The following is a 21,701-nucleotide window of genomic DNA, read 5'->3' on the forward strand; positions in this document are numbered from 1 at the left end:
CCTCCGCGCCCGGTGAGACCCGCGCGGGTTTCCAGTCCCTGAGGGAGGCGGCGGGGACATGTGCGCGTCCGACTCCACGACTCCTGCTGACCGTTGGCCTTCCAGCCGGCCCCTGGCAGAGCTTCCCTTGCGCCCTTCCCCCCGTCTCCTTCTCGGCTCTGGTCCCAACAGCCTCGCTCCGGGCCGGGGAGCGGGGAGGAGTCCTCCAGCTTGACGCCCGGGGGCCGCCGGCTGGCCTCGAGTCGGTCCGCCCCCGGGGCGTGAGGACAGGGGCGGGGCTGCGGACTTAGGACTTGGGACTCCCGCCCCGAAGCTGCTGCTTCTAGAGCCCAGCAGGCAACCTAGTCTGGCCAAGAGCGAGCCATGACCGCGCTGTGGGGCCTCTGGCCCCAGGTGCAGGACACCTGCACCTCGCTGGGGCTGATGCTGTCGCTCGTGCTGTTGATGGGGTTGGCCCGCGTGGTCACCCGGCAGCGGCTGCACAGGTTCATGATGGCCCACACCTTCGTCTTGGAGTTTCTGGCCACTTTCCAGCTCTGCTGCTGCACCCATGAGCTGCAACTGCTGAGCGAGCAGGAACCCGTGCACCCCACCTGGCCGCTAACGCTAATCTACTTCTTTTCGCTGGTGCACGGCCTGACTCTGGTGGGCACCTCTACCAACCCGTGCGGCGTGATGATGCAGATGTTGCTGGGGGGAATGTCCCCCGAGACCGGTGCGATTAGGCTGTTGGCTCAGCTGATTGGTGCCCTGTGCAGCAGATACTGCATAAGCGCCCTTTGGGGCCTGGGGCTGACCAAGTACCACCTCAACGAGAGGACCTTCGCTTGCAGAAATCCTATTCAAGTCGACTTGCCCAAAGCGGTCATCACAGAAGCCATCTGCTCCTTTATTTTCCACAGCGCTCTGTTGCACTTCCAGGAGATCCGAACCAAGCTTCGTATCCACCTGCTGTCAGCACTCATCACCTTTTTGGTCTATGCAGGTTTGTTATTCCCACAAAACATTTGGCATGTCCGGAGCCTCTGTGACTTGAGGCGCTAAGTTCTTTACCAAGAAACATTTGAAACCCATATACTTCTGCGATGTCTATATTGGTATCCCCATTTTTCTAACCATTTTGCAGCCTGTTCTTTACCAGTTGTGCAGACATATGGATCCTCTCTATTGAGTGCTTTTTTTTGAATACCCAGCAACAGGAGCCATTTCTGTGCTGAAACTGAGAAATACTGAAATATTGCCAAGAGTTCAAATATCCTGCAAAGGGATTGTTTTAATGGTAGAGAGGAAAGATAACTTATCAACTACCTCTTTCTTTATGCCAACCTGACACTCTGAATGAAAAATGATCATGAGTTTAAAAAGTGCCTTCCAATTTAAGGCATAGACTATTTGATTGGTTAATAGTAAGAATAAGGAGTAGATATTCTGTAGTTTTGTCTTAGTTCTTTTTCTACAGAATTTCTTAAAGTCATTTCTTAATTAATCTTGAGTTATAAATGAACGTTTAAGTGGCCTATCACAAAAGATGTGTTTTAAAATTAAAACTTGCTTGAAATTAAAGATGCTTTTTAAAAAACAAGGAACTCAAGAAATCTGTTGATTTCATGCAAACCATTTGTTTACTTTGACAAGATCTCAGATGCAGTGGATACCCTAGATATCCTAAAGGGGACTAGGAAATCCAAAAAACAAGTTTAATGATGGAATGTGTCATTTTAAATGATTGCAACAAAGTAGCTTCATTGGGACTATATACAATGTTTTAGAGACAGGTATCTAATAAAAGGAAATTAGTTGTAATGGTCTATCTTCTACCCACTGAAAGTGAGACTATGAGTAGAAGCAAACCTCAGAGTAAGGGCTTCTAAACATTTGCTTGACTTCCCAGGATAAAAATGAAAGATTTTTCTATCCATCTTCCATCCATTAGATCTAGTACTATTCTTTGTGTATACACAGATGGAAATAAAGGGTATAGGAGAGAGGGAAGGATTTATGTATATTTGAGGGGTTGGTGTATAGTTACTTATTTATTAAAGTTTTAGGTTTGGGCTGAAGCAGAAACATGCCCCCATTTATGAAGATAATCATCCCTTGCAAAAAAGTTATGCTCTGTACTTTTATAATTAATGGTGTATTTTAAAGTTTTCCAGGTACTCTCAGTATGAAACCAGAGTTGAGAACCACTGCTCTTGTCCCAACTTGAGCTGGCCCATTTGGAAGCCACTTCCTACATGTGGTTATTTACATTTATTTATTTTTTTAAAAGACTATTGTTTTTTAAGATTTTATTTATTTATTCATGAGAGACACACACAGAGAGAGGCAGAGACACAGGTAGAGGGAGAAGCAGGCTCCATGCGGGGAGCCCGATGCGGGACTCCATCCTGGGTTCCCAGGATCAGGCCCTGGGCTGAAGGCAGGTGCTAAACCACTGAGCTCCCCTGGGCTGCCCTAGTTATTTACATTTAAATTAACTAAAATATCCGGTTCCTCAGCCACATTTCAAGTGGTCAGTAGCCACACATGGCTAGTGGGTGCAGTATTGGACAGCGCCGAGACTGTTTCCATGGCAGAACCTAATAGATAATCGTGGATTGCTACTGTTACAGATATTGATAATCTATTATGATCTTCCTTTTCTGCCAATGTAAAGGAGCTAAGAATATTCATTGGGAAAAAAAAGAATATTCATTGGGTAATATACTAATAAGCACATAGGAAATTTATATGAGTTATCTTAGTTAATCCTTAGAAAAACTCACTAATGAATACATTATTCCCATTTTAAATAAAGTGAGGCTCACAAACGTGAAAGGACTTGTCCAATATCACACAGCTAGAATGTGCTGGAATCATGGTTCAAACTGACACTAAGGCTTAATCTCATTTCATTATCAGCTTTTTTACACTGCGATCTTCAAAAGTAACAATACTATGTACATACAATTGAACATTATTCAGCCATGAAAGGGAATTAAGTTCTGATAACACCACAGCATGCATGGATGGAACTTGCCAGACACAAAGGGACAAACAAATGTTGCAGGACTTCACTTATATAAAAAAATCCAGAATGGGCAGCCCGGGTGGCTCAGCGGTTTAGCGCCGCCTTCGGCCCAGGGCCTGATCCTGGAGACCTGGGTTGGAGTCCCATGTCGGGCTCCCTGCATGGAGCCTGCTTCTCCCTCTGCCTGTATCTCTGCCGCACTTTCTCTCTCTCCCTCTCTCTCTGTCTCTCATTAATAAATAAAATTTTTAAAAAAATCCAGAATGGGCAAATTCATAGAGTCAGAAAGTAGAATAGATGTTACCAAGGGACTAGGAGGTAGGGAGGAGTCCAGGGACTTAATCTTTAATGGGTGCAGAATACAGAGTTTCTCTTTGGAGTGATGGAAAAGTTTTGGAAATTGTGGTGATAGTTGAATATTGTGGATGTAATTAATGTCACTGAATATACAGTGAAAAATGGTTAAGATGACATGTTTTATATATACTTTATCATAATTTCAAACAATTTCAAGTTACAAAAGGATTCTGTTGCCAAGTAAATTTGGCAAACGCTGGATTAAACAGATTTTCTAATGTTAAGACAGTACAGAGCCTTTATTTACTATGCTGCTACATATTGTGAAACTCCAAAAGGAGGATGTGGAACAGTTTTTCAAACGTATGGAATCCTTTTGTCTAGGAGCATGTAGCAGAAGAGAACGTATTTTGGGTAATGCAACATTAAGCCATATCCGCATTATTTTCTGTGGATATGTCATAACTTTAGTCAAGAGTTCTTCCAGATAAATGAACTGTCTTGGGAATGGTCAAGTTTCTGTCATATCAGAGAGAGAAGAGGCTTTTGTTGTTAGGATTTAAGAATGGATAGGGAAGGAAAGGCAGGGGAAGAAGACTCAGATAAGTCAAGTCTCATTACAAGTTACTTTGGTATGTCTTTTTTTAACTTCTAAGGTACTGTTGGTACTGACTAGACATGGTTGCATCCTAGGATGTGATTTATTAACACGTTAGAGCTATAAAACTATTAATGCAGAATTCAAGCAAACCTTCCCTAATTTAGGATTTGGGAGAATTTGGTTCAATGAACAGGGTAAGAGAGAACTGCATTCATTTTTAAAATTTATTTTAGAGAGAGAGCAGGGAGGGGCAGAGGGAGTTCGAGAGAAACTTTAGCAGACTCTGCGGTGAGCATGGAGCTGATGCAGGGCTCCATCACAGGACCCTGAGAGCACAACCTGAGCCTAAACCTGGAATCAGACGTTCCACCAACTGCACCACCCAGGGGCCCCTGCATTCATTCTTAATTACAGTTGACCCTTGAACCATGCAAGGGTTAGGGGGCACTGAGCTCCTACACAGTCAAAAATCCATGTATGACTTTTGCTTCCCCCCAAACTTAATTGTCTGCTGTTGACTGGAGGCCTTACCGTTAATGGTTGATTTACACATATTTGGCATGTTGTATGTATTATATACTGTATTTGTACAATAAAGTAGAGGGAACAATGTTAAAATCATGAGAAAATACATTTACAGTACTGCATTGTATTTATTTATTTATTTTAATTTTTTTTAAATTTATTTACGATAGTCACAGAGAGACAGAGAGAGAGAGAGAGGCAGAGACACAGGCAGATGGAGAAGCAGGCTCCATGCACCGGGAGCCCGACGTGGGATTCGATCCTGGGTCTCCAGGATCGCGCCCTGGGCCAAAGGCAGGCACTAAACCGCTGCGCCACCCAGGGATCCCTGCATTGTATTTATATATATATAAAAAAAACCTGCATATAAGTGGACCTGTGCATTTCAAACCCATGTTGTTCAAGGATCAACAGTAATTAGACATTGAAAAAAGTCTGTTATTTTTTATACATCTAAGTTGTCGTTATTACTGCCCTTGTTCATTTCCTTTGTAGAATATTTAATTATACACTTGTTTTCTGATGTCTTCTTCTGCCAGACAGTAAGCTTTATGAATACAGAAACTAAAATTGTTTTGTTCATTATAACATATAACCAGGTCTTGCTTAGCATTGTGTCACCTGTTACACATCAAATACTCCTATTCACTTATAAAAATCATGTAGAAAAAATAATATATATCTGGATATTTTATATTTTATGTCTAAGGGCTTTCAAAATAAGCATAATAAATTATCTGAAGAAACTAACATTTTTACTTCATTATTCATTTTTGGTATCCTAAATCCCGAAGAATATAGGTAAGTTTATTTGTCAAAGGAGAAGGGAACTAAGTCCTTTATATATATTTGCTTTTAGTGTAATAACTATATGAAATACTCATTTACAAATGAAAAAAAATAGCTTCAAAGGTCCAAAACATGTATTTATTAATTAAGTGGGTTAAGTGTACAAGTTTGGAGTTTTATTGTACCCTTAAAAGAGATACTTAATTTAGGCCTCATTTCCTCATCTTTAAAATGGAGAATACTATCTACTCTTAAGACCATTATGAGGAATAGAATAATGTATTTCAAGTTCTTAGCACAGTACCTGGCACAAATATTCTGCTCACTGGAAAGGGCTAGCTCCAGACATTCTGGCTTATACCCAAGTCTTATGATTTTACTACTGTCATTCTGTCACAGAAAATTTGATTCCCTGTAGGAGTATTGAGAAACATTAGCATCTAGAATTACCAGATTTAGCACTTGGACTTTGACACAGTCTTTAAATGTGGTAATGTCATCCAGTTTGTGCTCTCCTGTAAGACTCTTGACAATCAGCCAGCTCTGTCTTCCCATTGGTAGCTCTTCTTAGACATATATTATTATGTCTTCTCCCCTTCAGATGTCAACAAATAACATTTTTCAAAGATATTTTGTTAGTCCTATGCCTGATGGGTGATTTTTAAATAATTAATGTTTAATTACACAATGCATGAATGTATTCTCTTTGTTAAAAATTGAAACAATGCCAATGAGACTAAAAGTGCCTTTTGACTGCCATCTTCCATGCCTGTCCTCTCTCCTGTCTAGTCTTCCCACCAGGGTAGTCCTCTGCACATGCATGTATGTACTTCAAACTCTTTATGTGATTTATTATACATAAGTCTTACAGATCCTATAGAAACTATTGTTTAAGTATGTTCATGTTAACATAAAAGATATCATACCTTACTTTTTGCAATTTGCTTTTCTTGGTAATGGTAGTTGTTCAGTGCTATCTTGGGAGACCTACCAATGTCAATTAGTAACTCTTTATTTCTCTCATTATTTCAAAATGCTGAATGTTATTCCAAATTAATAAGCTTGTTTATTTAGCGATCTTATGAATGGATACTTGGGTTTTCCCCAGTTCTTTGCATTATAAACAACACTACATATGTTTACTTGTATACACATATCAGTAGTTCTCTACAACAGTGGTTTTCAAAAGGAACCCCACCCCCACCCTGCCCCAGGAGACATTCAGCAATGTCTGGAGATATTTTTGGTTGTTACAATGGTGGGGAAGACAGATGTGCTGGCATCTAGTAGTAAGGACCAAGGATGCTGTTAAACATCCCACAAACAGGCCAAAGTCATGTTTTGAGTTTTTTTTTTTTTTTAAGATTTATTTATTTGCGAGAGAGAGAAAAAAAACATTAGCGGGAGGGGGAGAGGGAGAGAGAATCCCAAGTAGTCTCCATGCTGAGTGCAGAGCCTGACATGAGGCTTGATCTCAGGACCCGGATGTCATGACCTGAGACAAAACCAAGATTCAGACGCTTAACCATCACCACTCATGAACCCCTTGGGCGTTTGACACAGAACCCACTCCTGATATGAATTTCTGTATCAGCTATTTTTTTTAAAGATCTTGTTTGAGAGCGAGACCAAGAGAGAAAGAGTACATGAGCAGGGGGAATGACAGAAGGAAAACCAGACTCCTTGCTGAGCAGAGATGCCCCACACAGGGCCTGATTCCAGGATCCTGCGATCATGTCCTGAGCCCAAGGCAGACACTTATCTGTCTGAGCCACCCAGGCATCCTGTGTATTAGCTAAAACTATTGCTTAAAATAATAATTTATTATTTTTCATGATTCTGTGGATCAGAAGGGAAATTGCTATGTGACCATAATAGCTGGAGAGTTGGGGGGGGGGGTTGGAAAAGCCAATGTAGCTGCACTCATGTGTTCAACAATTGGTGGCAGCTGTCATCTAAGATGCCTCAGTTCTCCCCATGTGGCCTCTTATCCTCTAGCAGTCTAGACCAGCTTCTTTATGTGGTCAGGGCACTGTTCCAAGAGAGCAAAAAGTGGAAACTCATGGGTGTTTTGAGACCTGAAACTAGAATTCACTCAGTGTCACTTATATTCGGAACTGCCATAGCATCATTCCTGCTGCATTCTGTTTGTCAATGCAAGTTGCAAAGCCAGTCCATGTTCAAGAGAGGAGAACTCTGCCTTTTGGTGGGAATGGCAGCTTCCACGTTATACTCAGCACTATTGGAGATGTGAGGATTAGAAGATAAGGCAAGTGAAATAGCTTGAATTTTAGTATGGTCATAAGTGTGACAGATCATGTTCTCTGATCTAAGGAAATAGCAAAGACCTAATGGGAACACCAAAGAAAACTAATTATGAGAGCAATGGTTCAGTCTATTTTTACTTAAATGTGCCAAAAAAAAAAAAAAAAAAGCAAAGGTCACTTGTATTATCATAGCACATGTTACACTGTATTTTAAAGACCTGTGTAAGTTCTTATCTTTTGCCAATGATGTCTACCATATAGGAACTCAATTTTTTTATTAAACTGAAATGACCACCTGCCAACCAAACAATTCTGTTGGTCCTTGGCAGTTGCAGGCTTAACATTCCAAGACTGACTATTCAAAAGAGATTCTGAAGGCCCATGACATGATGTCATTTATAATTGCTGAGGCATGAGTATGAATCATACTGTGAGGCTGGTGTGCTAGAAAAAACTCTGAACCATGGAGTGAACTTAGTTCACTGCTCAATATCTTCATCTTGACACAGCTTCAATGTTTTTAGTCTATCAAGGATGAAATCTCATTGGTGAAATCCTATGAAAGGGCTGCTTAATTTCCATTTTACTGGATTTTACAAAGACAGCATGCTATAGTGGTATGTGTCAAGGTAAAATTTGTGAAGATCTCAGGATCTAGCTCTCTGGCTGAGTCAGAGGCAGATCTGTGTGTACAAGCTTCTACACGAAAGCAGCAACAGAAATACCACTATCTCAGGAATAATCTTAGGGTGTGTTCTGAAAAGCTGAGCCACAGTCTGGTACCACTGGAAAGGAAGTCCAGCCTCCTCTGCTTTTCCTTTCTTGCTTGTCTGGCCAGAACTAAACTCCTAGGCTCCATCCACGTCAGAGAGAGAACCTGGGTGCAGAGCGGGACCATGAACCCTGAAAAGCAATCAACAGTTAGAATTTGTACCTATCTTTCACAACTATACACATCACTTTTCTTATTTAAAAAATTTTGTAGTCACGTGAGACATAATTCACATGCCATTCACAGTCCCTTCTTAGAGCTCTGCTGACAAGTAAAAATGGAGCCAATGATAACACTGGTCCATTTTACTTTTGTTTTCAACACAAAGGTATACTTATGGTCAAGAGGATCCTGGGGTATTTTATTTTTATTATTGTTTATTCATTTAAATTGATGAATGTTAAGATGGGCAGCCAAATCTGTTTCATAAACTTGTAGGAACAATAATAGAACAGATTAATTTTCAGTGTGCATTCTATAATATATAGGAAAAGCACTGGGTTAAAACTCTTAATGTCCTGGGGCACCTGGGTGGCTCAGTGGTTGAGCATCTGCCTTTGGCTCAGGTCGTGATCCCGAGATCTTGGGATCAAGTCCCGCATCCAGCTCCCCACAGGGAGCGTGCTTCTCCCTCTGCCTATGTCTCTGCCTCTCTCATGAATAAATAAAATCTTTTTTTAAAAAAAAAACCAAACTCTTAATGTCTTTGCAGTTTATAATCTATAATCTATTTTTATATTCTAAAACATGCCAGGTGATTCTGCAAAGGAAGATTATAGCATAAGAATACTTAAATACCTAAAACAAAGCAGTCATATCTTGTTACCTCTTTATTTCCAGTTGCAAGAAAATGTAAAATATATGGTTTGGTGTCACTCTGCTTAAAATGTATTACAGGAGGAAGTCTAACAGGAGCTGTATTTAATCCAGCTTTGGCACTTTCACTACATTTCACGTGTTTTGATGAAGCATTCCTTCGATTTTTTATAGTATATTGGCTCGCTCCTTCTTTAGGTAAGCATATTTTTATTAATGTGATTAAAAGACTAGGGTATCTTAAAATGATAGGAAATGTCATTCTAACATGTCAATTTCCAAAGCCAGAATTGGTGCAAAAAATAAAATGAGTAAAATGAAAATACCTGAAGTAATGCTTTATCTGTGCAGTATCCTTTAAAACTTTTTATCTTCAAAAAAATAAAATTATCTAGTTAAGGGTAGTCAGTTTCAGGTATGATACCACTTTAAGAACCCCTCAGATAAATGGGCAAAAAAACTGAGGAGTGATTCCTTCTGTTAAAAAAAATATCTCTTTCAAAAAAAAAAAAATCTCTTTCTTGCTAAAGGGAATTTTCATTTTAATTTGTGAGTTCCAGATAAAGTACTGTTAAGGTCATTTGACTTTCTGTAAAAGAGCATCTCATGAAACAATGGATAGCTATAGTAAGTGTAATTTTAAAATGACCCATAATTGCATTCCTGTTATTTCTATCTGAATCAGATATATAAAACTTCTCTTATAATATGCATTTCTTTCTATAAGTTATTAGCATTTCTTGTTTTTCAGTCACCTCTTTTAAGCCTGATTATAAATCATAATTTTAAAAGAATAGAGGATGCCTGGCTTTTATTAGTTCATCCTTTTTATCCACAGTTAGCATTTTGGTTTTTGTTATTTTTGTTTAAAAAAAAAATTAGGGTACATAGAGAAGGGAACATTGGCACAATACGTTTGAACAACCAGCACACTTCTTCCCTTCACCTTCCATGCCTTTATTTCACATTTAGCACCTGTTTTGCTCAGTAATAGTATCTGTGGACCTAAACATGAAAAATATCAGAAAAAGTCTGTATTTTAAAATGCTAATAGCAGCTGTTTTTCAGTTCTAGAGAGTGCTAGTGTTTTCTAATAACTTCTTTAAATTTTCTCTATTCTTAATTTTTAAGAAGTTAATCATTGAAGTTCATGAAGTCACTAATTGGATAGGTCTACTGACAGTTTTTATATGGAATGATTCTTTTAAGGTGTCATATTTGCAATCCACATATATTATTAACATTATATACTGTGCTCCAACTGCAATTTTAACAGTAGGCCTATGACACTGAAGAATTATTTCATCCAGCAGTGCCTGGCTGGCTCAGTAAGAGGAGAGGGCAACTCTTGATCTCAGGAGTCATGAGCTGGATGTAGAGATTACTTAAAAAAAAAATTTCATTCATTACTTGAAAGAACACTAAAATGGAGGTAGGCCTTCCCAAAATAATTTTTATTTATTTATTATTTATTTTAGGGAGAGAGCATGTGAGCAAGCAGGGGTAGGGGGACAGGGGGAGAGATGGAATCTAAGCAGGCTGCATGCCCAGTGGGGATCCTGATGCAGGGCTCAATCTCATGACCTTGAGATCATGACTTGAGCTGAAGTCAAGAGTCCAATGCTTAACTGGCTGAGCCACCCAGGCACACCTCCAAAATAATTCTTAAAAGGAAAAAAAATCAGAATGACATTTTCTGTAAAATGCCTATGATTTTTTTTTTTTTAAAGTAATCTCTAGGGGGATCCCTGGGTGGCTCTGCCATTTGGCGCCTGCCTTTGGCCCAGGGCACGATCCTGGAGTCCCAGGATCAAATCCCATGTCAGGTTCCCGCCGTGGAGCCTGCTTCTCCCTCTGCCTGTGTCTCTGCCTCTCGTTCTCTATCTCTGTCTATCACAAGTAAATAAATAAATAAATCTTAAAAAATAAATAAATAAAGTAATCTCTACCCAACATGCGGCTCAAACTCACAACCCTGAGATCAAGAGTCACATGCTGTATGGACCGGGCCAGCCAGACACCCCTAGAAAACATTGCTTAAAGCAAAAAGTCATGGCTGGCTCAGTCAGTGCAACATGCAACTCTTGATGTCAGGGTTATAAATTCGAGCCCCATGTTGGGTGTACAGATTTTTTTTTTTTTTAATTTTACAGATTACTTTTTAAAAAAAGTTTTCTTGGGACATCTGGGTGGCTCAAGCAGTTGAGCATCTGCCTTTGGCTCAGGCGTGATCCTGGAGTTCTGGGATCGAGTCCCACATCGGGCTCCTGCATGGAGCCTGCCTCTCCCTCTGCCTATGTCTCTGCCTCTCTCTGTGTCTCTTATGAATAAATAAATAAAATCTTTTAAAAAAAATAAATGTTTTCTAGCCTGAATCACTTAATAACTTCTTCCTGAAAGAACATACTGGAAAAAAAAAGTTTCACGGTAGATAAAAGAGGAGCAATCATTTCTGCCCCTTTAAGAAGTGTACAGACCAGAGAATAGTGGGTCAGGGAAACAGACTACATTTTATTCATGTTAGTATAGTCCAAACAGGAAGATAATATTTAATTGTAGCCATTACCAAAACGTTTTATGGAACCACTTACCCCCCAAAATTCCAACATGCACATATTTTTCTTCCTCATCAAGGAATCTTTTATGTTTTTTTTTTCAAGGAATCTTTTAAAAATGGCATTGGGATTAAACTTTTTAGCAATTATCTTTGGCCGGAATTGGCTTGTTGAAAATATACAAAGATTCTTTGTTGGCCTAAGGATTTCCTAGCTTTTCCCAAAAAGACTTAACTAAAATTTCTTATAGCTTTTGGTTTAAAGAATGTTCCTACACTTCTTTAAGAGATTTAGGAATGAAAAGCAATACAGTAATCCTTCAGTAGATGTGGATAAAGGACATATATATGAATGAATGACACTTTTTAGAATATTAAATTCCAGCTTGGCATTGGATTTTGTCATTCATGGAAGTTACTTACAGTTCTATTGGGGAAAAATGGCATCAAATGAAATAAGGTTAGACTATTAAGGATGGGAAAAATAAATTATATTTTTAGGGGCACCTGGTTGGCTCAGTAGAGCATGTGCCTCTTGATCTTGCAGTTGTGAGTTCCAGCCCCACACTGGGTGTAGAGATTACTTAAAAATGAAATCTTTTTTTTTTTTTTTAAAAGGAGTTTTTAGGTTCTTTTTTTTTTTTAATATTTATTTATTTATTTATGATAGTCACAGAGAGAGAGAGAGAGAGGCAGAGACACAGGCAGAGGGAGAAGCAGGCCCCATGCACCGGGAGCCCGACGTGGGATTCGATCCCGGGTCTCCAGGATCGCGCCCTGGGCCAAAGGCAGGCGCCAAACCGCTGCGCCACCCAGGGATCCCTAAAAATGAAATCTTAAGAGGCACCTGGGTGGCTCAGTCAGTTAAGTGTCTTAACTCTTGCTTTCGGCTCAAGTCTTGTTCTTAGGGTCATGAATGTAAGCCCTGTGTTGTGCTCCACAGTGAGCATGGAATCTACTTAAAAATAAGTAAAATAAAATATTTTTTAAAAATTATATTTTTACAAGAATCCTTTACACAGCTAAGTAAAAGATGAGGTGTCAAAACAAACAAAACCCTGTTAAAGCTACATTAGGTGATGCCACTGAGATGGAGGAGAGTCGTCCCAAGATAGCTTTCCATTCTTGACGAAGCAGGGAGTAACCAAACTATTCTTGGAACCTGTACTTGTATTTGTTACTTTTCATAGCAGTGGTAATTATAATTTTTCTAATGACATCTGCCATCTCCCCAAAACAGAAGTGACTATAATATAATGCATATAGAATTCTCTAGTTTACACATTTCATAAAATGAAAATTAGCTAATTCTATTTGCTATGTAACTGAAATTACATTTTTGGAAAACGTTTTCAATGTAATGTCTTATTCTCTAGCTCTGACTTCATAAGAAAATGTCAAATCTTGTGGATCAGTTAACATTTAGGTTGTTTCCGACTTTTTTTTTTTTATCATTTAAAGCTTTTGGTTGCAAGACAGACTTTTATCTTTTTTTTTTTAAATTTATGATAGTCACACACACAGAGAGAGAGAGAGAGAGAGAGAGAGAGAGAGAGAGAGAGAGGCAGAGACATAGGCAGAGGGAGAAGCAGGCTCCATGCACCGGGAGCCTGACGTGGGATTCGATCCCGGGTCTCCAGGATTGTGCCCTGGGCCAAAGGCAGGCGCTAAACCGTTGCGCCACCCAGGGATCCCAGACTTTTATCTTTTAAAGCTATCCAAATGCTAGTCAAACCTTAAGGTTTCCTTTGTTACCAAATAGAAGTAAAAAAAATATCAGATCTGCACGTGACAAAAACTCAGTCTGAATTTAAACTAACAGAATTTTAATCGTAAATATGTTAAGATAAAAATACTAATTGCAGACATCCCTTTCAAGACAGTGATTTGAGCCCTCTGGCTGTCCCTTCCATCCCTATTTTCCACTGAAAAATTAACCCATAGTCACATGCTAGATTTAACTGGTGTGACCTCAAAAATGAAGATTTACTAATATATGACTCTTTTCTTTTTACATATTTTTTTAAAAAAGGATTTTATTTATTCATGGAGGGGCGGAGTTTGGGGGTGGGGACAGAAGGAGAGGGAAAGACTCACAAGGAGACTGCACGGAGCCCAACACAGGGCTTGATCCCAGGAACCTGAGATCTTGACCTGAGCTGAAATTAACAGTCGGATGCTCAACCCCCTGAGATACCTAGGGCCCCCATGTATTATTTAAGATATATAATTTTAGCACTGACTGAAATTCTGTTTTACATCTTTTGCTTGATACAGCTCTAAAAGCTCTTAATATTGTAACTGATGAAAAAAAGAGAAGGGAGAAAGTAATGTCTGAGCATTCCAAATGAAAACTCAAGAGCAATTTCAGTTGCTTTATTCTCCCAGAACATCTCTGGGGCACAGAGGGACAGTGTTGCTAGAGAAGAGCAAAGGGAGACCAAAGTCCCGAGTTTCTCACTCAGCAGGTCGGTGACAGCACCAGAGCTAGAACTCCACATCTATTCATTCTTTCGGTTCATTGTTTAGATCCTTCTGGTTTTATCAAGTACATATGTTTTTAAGGATTCACAGTTGAAGAAAAATGTGAGAATGTTATATTAGTAAATATCCACATTTCATGGAGAATTGATGCAGCTAATTCTTTTAAGCATTGCTTTCCAAATCTCTAGGTACATAAATTATAATCATTGAGTGATTCTGAACTTCCGTAGATTGTTTATTTTACTCTATTTTGTCTTTCAGGTATATTGTTGATGATTTTGATGTTCAGCTTTTTCCTTCCATGGCTGTATAACCACCATGCAATTAATAAAAGGGAGTAACTATTCCAAAAGACTCAGACTCAGTTACAGGACAGTCAAGCTGGATGTGATATCTTATCACCTCATATTCAACATACTGGCTACACTGGACTCATCAATGTTTAGCTTCCTCGGAGGAAGCTGCCTTGTATTGTCATCACTGGAACTTAACAAACAATTACTGTGAAAAGGAGATACCCTGTGTTTCTCAGTTAAGACTTGTTCTTTTGAGTGTGTATTAAATGCTAGTAGAAAAGACTCACTGGGGCGCCTGCCTGGCTCAGTCAGTTGAGCATTCAACTCTTGGTTTTGGCTCAGATCATGATTTCAGGGTCATGAGATGGAGCCCTGCATCAGGCTCTGTGCTTAGCAGGAAGCCTGCTTGGGATTCTCTCTCTCTCTCCCTCTGCCCTGCCCCCAGCTTTCTCTCTCTCTCTCTAAATAAATCTTTTATTAAAAAAAGATTCATGGGATGCCTGGGTGGCTCAGTGGTTGAGCGTCTGCCTTTGGGTCAGGTCATAGTCCCAGGGTCCTGGGATCGAGCTCTACATCAGGCTCCCCACAGGGAGCCTGTTTCTTCCTCTGCCTATGTCTCTGCCTCTCATGAATAAATAAAATCTTTTAAAAAATAAAAGTAAAATTAAAAAAGATTCATTAAATATAAATCTCAAGTGATAATTTTGATGAAAAGAGCACAGGGTGAAGAGGGAAGGGAGGCAGGACTAAAAACAGAGTATATATCAGATCTCGCCTGAATGAATAGGATTTTTAACCAGTATGACCAGTCATGCTTACAGACCTAGAGAGGGTACATTTCAGCCAATACCTCACACAGTGATACCATCAGCAGTGTCACCTATCAATAGGAAAGTTGCTTTTGGAAGTATATTATATATCCACTCATACTTGAGGTGTTTCCTAAATTTTAAATATAATCTAAAATATTTTCTTTCAATAGACAATCTTAGCAGCTTTCAGCAAGTTATTCCTTAATGAACTAAAACAAAGCACCCATACAAAGTCAAGAGATAAGCTTTTCACATTCTCATTTGATCCTAACAGCTACCTTAGATAGTAGTAGGTAAGGCATGTATTTTTAATCTTCATTTTACAGATAAGGAAACTAAGTCCAGAGGGGTTTGCCACCCTGAGGTCAACTGAGGCTCAAATACCATCTTTAGACTTCGATTTCAATACAAAAAAATCTTGGTCATTATTATGATTAAAGTAAAGTTCCAGACTTTAGAGCAACATTTAAGATTTTATAATGTTAAAATTTAAGAATTAACTATTTTGTCTTTTTAGGGTTAAAGAGCCTAAGTTTTCTTCCATAAGAAGCTTTATTTTATTATTATGAGGCTACTTTTCATTTAGAAGTTCTGGCTATAAGGTTAAGTGTATTTCTCTTCAAAGGTAATTCCATTATCAGGGTTAGAGCTGAAAATAAAGAAAATATGGGGTGAGGGCAGCCCGGTGGCTCAGCGGTTTAGTGCCCAGGGCCTGATCTTAGAGACCTGGGATCGAGTCCCACGTCGGGCTCTCTGCATGGAGCCTGCTTCTCCCTCTGCCTGTGTCTCTGCCCACCCCCCCCCCCGCCTCTCTGTCTCTCATGAATAAATAAATAAAACCTTTTAAAAATAATAAAAAAAAGAAAATATGGGGTGAGATCAGATCTATGTAATAAACAATTGATAAGTTGTCAGGTAATTTAAGTGCTGCTTGGTGATGAGCTTGCGATAGTCACTCCCATTACACCAGCCTAGTGGACTGAACAGTGGCAGGCTACCCAACAAGCCAGCCAGTTTGAGGATCATGGACTTTGGCTCATGAACTTAGAAATACTAGTTTCTATTTTAAAAACCTCAGTTTATAAAATTGTGACAGTGGCTAAATACAGTTTATTTGGCCTGCACAATATTTTAAAATAAGTAAATAAAAAAAGCTAGTGTTGTAGACTTTTTCACACAAAAATCCAGTTCTGGATTCTCGAAAAAATCCCAAAGATCTGGCAATGCTAGGCCTGAATCCTGTCATGGCAACACAAAATAAAGGCTGTTACCTTTAAAATGATACCTCTACCACTCCCTAGGTTTTCCAACCATGAAACTGTGTTTCAATTACTGTTTCATGAGACTCTGTATTTAAGAAAAATAAGTATTAATTCATGAAAATACCCGGCTCTCTAAACTTGTCAGAATTTGAGACTATAGATGACACTGCTTCCTCTACAGGTCTCTGAGATGGTAGCTGTTTTCTCCATGACACCTCTGATACCTGCAATGGAACAGGTTTCGCTCTCCTCGTGGCTGCTTCCCTTTGCTCCCGCTGTTAAAAACCTGTCAGCACACCACGCCATCTGCCACCTGGGTACTTCTTACTGTAGCACCTACCCAATTAGTACCCTCAATTCCCCTGGGTCCTTTAAGAACTTAGTTCCTGTCTCAGTCTCTGTAATACCAGTCCAGTTATAGTTCTTGAAGACTTCAATATCCATGAAGATGATCCTTCTAGTTTCTTGGCCTCTCAATTCACTGGCTGAACTTGAAAGGTTTTTCATTTATTTTTCTTCTATTGTGCCTCAGCTACAACTTTGGTCATAACCTTAAGCTTGTCATTACCAGTAACTCAAACCCTAACCATTACCCTCTCCTGGCTCACTCATTCTAGTCACTCATCTCCAATAATCCTTCAGCCTCCATAGAGAACTTCTGTCCACTGATACCACTGCCTTTTCACATCTTTCACTCTTAAGTACTTCTCTCCAAGCAGCTTAAATTACACACTTGCAGAGAATCTTAACTCCCTTGTTCTTTTATCTCATCATAGTCATATGGCTTAACCACAACCTAGATTAAACCCAGTTGCTTATTCCTTGTCTGCACCTGAAACTGAAATAGAAAAACAGTGAGATATATAGCAGGACAGTTCTTTCAGAGGTTGGCTGTAAAGGGAAGAAAACGTGGGCAGCTACTGAAGGTGGAAATTAGGTCAAGAAAGAATCTTTTTTTAAGATGGGAAAGATAAATAAAAAAATAAATAAAAAATAAAAAAAGGATCCCTGGGTGGCGCAGTGGTTTGGTGCCTGCCTTTGGCCCAGGGCGCGATCCTGGAGACCCGGGATCGAATCCCACGTCGGGCTCCTGGTGCATGGAGCCTGCTTCTCCCTCTGCCTGTGTCTCTGCCTCTCTCTCTCTCTGTATGACTATCGTAAATTAAAAAAAAAAAGCAGGAGAAAAGGTGAGAATATATGCATACAAGTTAAGCAGATGTGCTGGGAGTCTTAAGTTCTATTTGCCTTTTCCTGTTTTCTTTATTTTTTTAGAGGAGAGGTACAGGAGAAGGAGAAAGAGAATCTTAATTAAGCAGACTCACACAGTGTGGAGCCCAACATGGGGCTCCATCTCACAAGTCTGAGCGAAATCAAGAGTCTGACACTTAACCAACTGAGCCACCAAGGCGCCACTTCCTGTTTCTTCTCGAAGCATTCTTATCAGGGCTTCAGCTCCACCATTCCACTCAAATTCTTGCCAAGGCCATCAATTACTTTCACATTGTTAAAGCAAGTTCTCATCCTTATTATCTATCAGCAGCATTTGATACAACTGACTGTATTCTCCTCCTGAAAATACTTCACTTCCACAAAATCCCCGGCTTCTCAGTTTCTTTTGCTAGTCCTTCCTCTTTTCCTCAAATGAAATGAGTTTCCCAGGTCTTAGTCCTCTGAGCTCTTTTCTACTTATAGTCACACTCTTGGTAATTTTATCCAGTATTGTAGCTTTGGAGCAACTATATCCTAATGACTGCCAAATTTATTTCAGCTTGTACAACTGTCCTGAATTCCAGACTCGTATTCATCTTTAATATTTGACATACCTACCTGCTTGTCTGATAACTCAACTTGATACGTGCAGCTTTAGTTAATTCAAACTGCATAGTTTATCCAGTCTATTCATGGGTATTTCTAGTTATTCACTATTAAAGCAACGCTGCTTGTGAACATGTGTTTCTCTAGCGTAAGTAGGCCTTCATACTTTGCATTATGGCCTACTAGCACAGTTTGGTCCAAGCCTCCATTTACTTACTTTTGCCCACATTACTGCAGTAATTTGTTTCTATTGTTTTGAGTGATCCTATTAAAACAATCAAATTCATGCCACAGCTTTCTAGTTTAGACCTAACGGCATCTCATCCTCTAATTATTACAAAATTATAGATAACTGAGTGTGCAAAATATTAGTATTTTAGGAAAAAATACATATGAACCAATGTGACTTCTGAGCTATACTGACATCAGTGCCCTATTTAGCAACTATCTGTGAACTGGTTAACATGTTATTTAAAAATGCATTGTAGCAAAACTGTACTAGAAAACTAGAGCTAGAATGTATTATTGCAGGCATAAAGTATTGCCATAGAGAAATGCACACACGTGCATTAAAGATACACAAGAATATGTACTGCAGCATGCTTTAATAAGGAATAACTGGAATCTTAAATACCCATCAAGAGAATGGATGAACTCTGCTACAGAGCTGCCTGTATCAACTTGGCTAAACTTTTAGGATGCTAAGTAGGAAAAGCAACTGAAGGATTCAGATAATGAGCGTGTTTTTTTTTTGTTTTGAAATAATGAATTAGTTTAAAAACATGCAACGCTGGGGCACCTGACTGGCTCAGTCAGTAGACCATGGGACACTTGATCTCGAGTCAGGAGTTCAAAGTCCACACTGGGTGTAGAGTTTACATTTAAAAAGAAAGAAAAAAAAAAAAGAAAAACCCCAAACATACAACTCAATACCACAGAGTATTTAGATAATACATGTGGAGCAAAATACAAACAGGAAATGGGTGAAAACCTCAGTCTCCCGCCTATCTCAGTCCCCACTTCTCCCAGAAACAGCTATCACTACTTTCCAATGATATTCCAAGGATATTTTTTTTTAAAGATTTTATTTATTTATTCATGATAGTCACACAGAGAGAGACAGAGAGGCAGAGACACAGGGAGAGGGAGAAGCAGGCTCCATGCAGGGAGCCCGACGTGGGATTCGATCCCGGGTCTCCAGGATCGCGCCCCGGGGCCAAAGGCAGGCGCCAAACTGCTGTGCCACCCAGGGATCCCCCAAGGATATTTTTTATATACATAAGCACATGATACACATCATCCCCACTGTAATCTCCAGCCCTTTTTCTTCTATATAAATATCTTAATATTTTTAACATATCTTGGATACATAAGGATCTACCTAATTCTTTTTGAGGAACAGTTCTCTATTATACAGATACACTGTAAACAATTGACCCAGGCCTAACTATAGACATTGAGCTTGTTCTCAAGCCATCTGCTTTTACAAATAAAGTTCCAATTAATTTCCTTACATAGATGGCTTTCCCTAATGTGCAAATTTATTTATAAATTCCAAAAATAAAAAAAAAAAGAATTTCATTAAGTGGAGTTTCTGAGCCACACAATATTTGCATTTTAATTTGACAAATACTGTGCCCTTCAGTTTTTATAAAAAATCTTAACTTTTATGACATATAATCTTGATTTATTTTATTCTTTTAAGATTTGGGGTTGCAGCAGACAACTATGTTTTTTGCAAGCCAACAGCCAAGCATCCTTTCTATTTGGGGTAATCTGCTGTGAAAATCTGGGTAAAGGAAGTGCCCTCCCACTACAGAAGCTGAAAGGGATAGAAACTTCACTTTGTCAAGGAATGGCAATAATTGTATTAGAATCCTCATAAGGAATTTGCTTAGAATCATTTCATATTAGCCACTGAGGATGAGTATCTGATATAGATTCATCCATTCTAGAAATACTTTTCAAACAGGATTTGCACAAGAATGGGCTATATAGTAGGATGTTATCTGAAATCCTGCAGAAAAATAAAATTCTATCTAAAAAATCCAGTGTCAGTGTGCTTGGGCAACTCAGTTGTTTGAGAGTCCAACTCGTGATTTCAGCTCAGGACATAATCTCATGGGTCTTGAGATCCTGACATCTGTTATGTGCTAAAGTTATTTGTGGTTTACTTGTTCTTTTTCTTCCCTGATGTTTAATTCATATTTAGAAATTAAATCTATCAATAATGTTTATCATATTCTGTAGTTTCAGAGGGTTCAAATAAAAGATAAAACTTAGGGGATCCCTAGGTGGCTCAGTGGTTTAGTGCCTGCCTTTGACCCAGGGCATGATCCTGGAGTCCCGGGATCGAGTCCCACGTTGGGCTCCCTGCAGGGAGCCTGCTTCACCCTCTGCCTGTGTCCCTGCCTCTCTCTCTTTCTGTCTCTCATGAATAAATAAATAAAATATTAAAAAAAAAAGGAACCTAAGACAATGGGTGATACAGAGAAGACCTCAGTCAACTTCATCCATTTCCAAATGGCCTTTTTACTTGCCTATAGAAACAAATCAGTATTTCTGAGAGTCTGATCAGAAAAAGGAATATCAGCTTTTTTCAGTCTACCAAGCAGGACAGAAACGTCCTCTATATCAAGAAATAGGAAGCAAAACAATTATAGTTAACACTTAAATTAAGCTCAAATAGAATCAAGAAATGTTGGCTTGGCTGAGCATTATGAATTTCATTTTTAAGACATCTGACCTGAGATTGCTTTTCACCTTCTATTTTCTTTTTTACCTTCTATTTTCTTCAAGTAATGGGTGCAACTGACTAATATTACAGAATGTTACAGCTGGATCTTTGAAAGTCATTTAGTCTAGTCACCTAATTTTGAGGTGAGGAAACAGGCCCAGAGAGGTTTGAATACCTTGTCTGCCAAGCCAGAACTAGATGCCTGGTCTCATGCATCTTAGATGACTGCATTACCCATAATACGAGCTGACCACAACAGTGCCTACAGAAACAGTCACAGAATCTCAATATTTTTTCAATTATTACCAGAGCACTTTATTGCTTCACTAAAAAGTCAGGATGACAAGTTTGTATGACTTCAAAAAAGGCCCCAAATAGAATTTCTAAGATTGGCCTAGGAGAATACCCTGACTGGTTACTGAAGAAGAGGTAAAATGTCTAGGATAGAATAAGTGCTGCTGAGATTGACAGCAGATACATCTGGGAACTTCCTGTATTGTCCATTGAAATTGTAACATTGAAAATCCTGCAGTTAAGAGAGAATTTGCTTCCTTTCAACTGCTGATTAACGGTAAAGGTGTATGGTGTTTTGGAGCACAGGCTTAAAAATCATAGCTCACTATCTGTATGACCTTATATGTTATTTTACCTCTACCTGTAG

General features: G+C 39.2%; 2 protein-coding genes across 2 annotated transcripts in view; one reads left to right on the top strand and one right to left on the bottom strand.

Moving 5' to 3' along the window:
- Positions 1 to 4: 4 nt before the first annotated feature.
- Positions 5 to 15,995, top strand: AQP11 (aquaporin 11). Its single transcript, XM_055320468.1, has 3 exons — positions 5 to 985; positions 9,162 to 9,278; positions 14,380 to 15,995. Exons 1-3 carry the CDS (start codon positions 364 to 366, stop codon positions 14,457 to 14,459), a joined length of 819 nt encoding a protein of 272 aa, XP_055176443.1. The 5' UTR covers positions 5 to 363; the 3' UTR covers positions 14,460 to 15,995.
- The window catches only part of CLNS1A (chloride nucleotide-sensitive channel 1A), a 39,872-nt gene continuing 24,750 nt past the window's right edge, over positions 6,580 to 21,701 (bottom strand). Inside the window, exon 7 of the mRNA XM_055320469.1 lies at positions 6,580 to 8,395. The gene's annotated coding sequence lies outside the window, so the exon portion shown is untranslated. The remainder of the gene's footprint in view (positions 8,396 to 21,701) is intronic.

This window comes from Nyctereutes procyonoides, unplaced genomic scaffold (genome assembly GCF_905146905.1).
Source record: "Nyctereutes procyonoides isolate TBG_1078 unplaced genomic scaffold, NYPRO_anot_genome, whole genome shotgun sequence".
Taxonomy (NCBI): domain Eukaryota; kingdom Metazoa; phylum Chordata; class Mammalia; order Carnivora; family Canidae; genus Nyctereutes; species Nyctereutes procyonoides.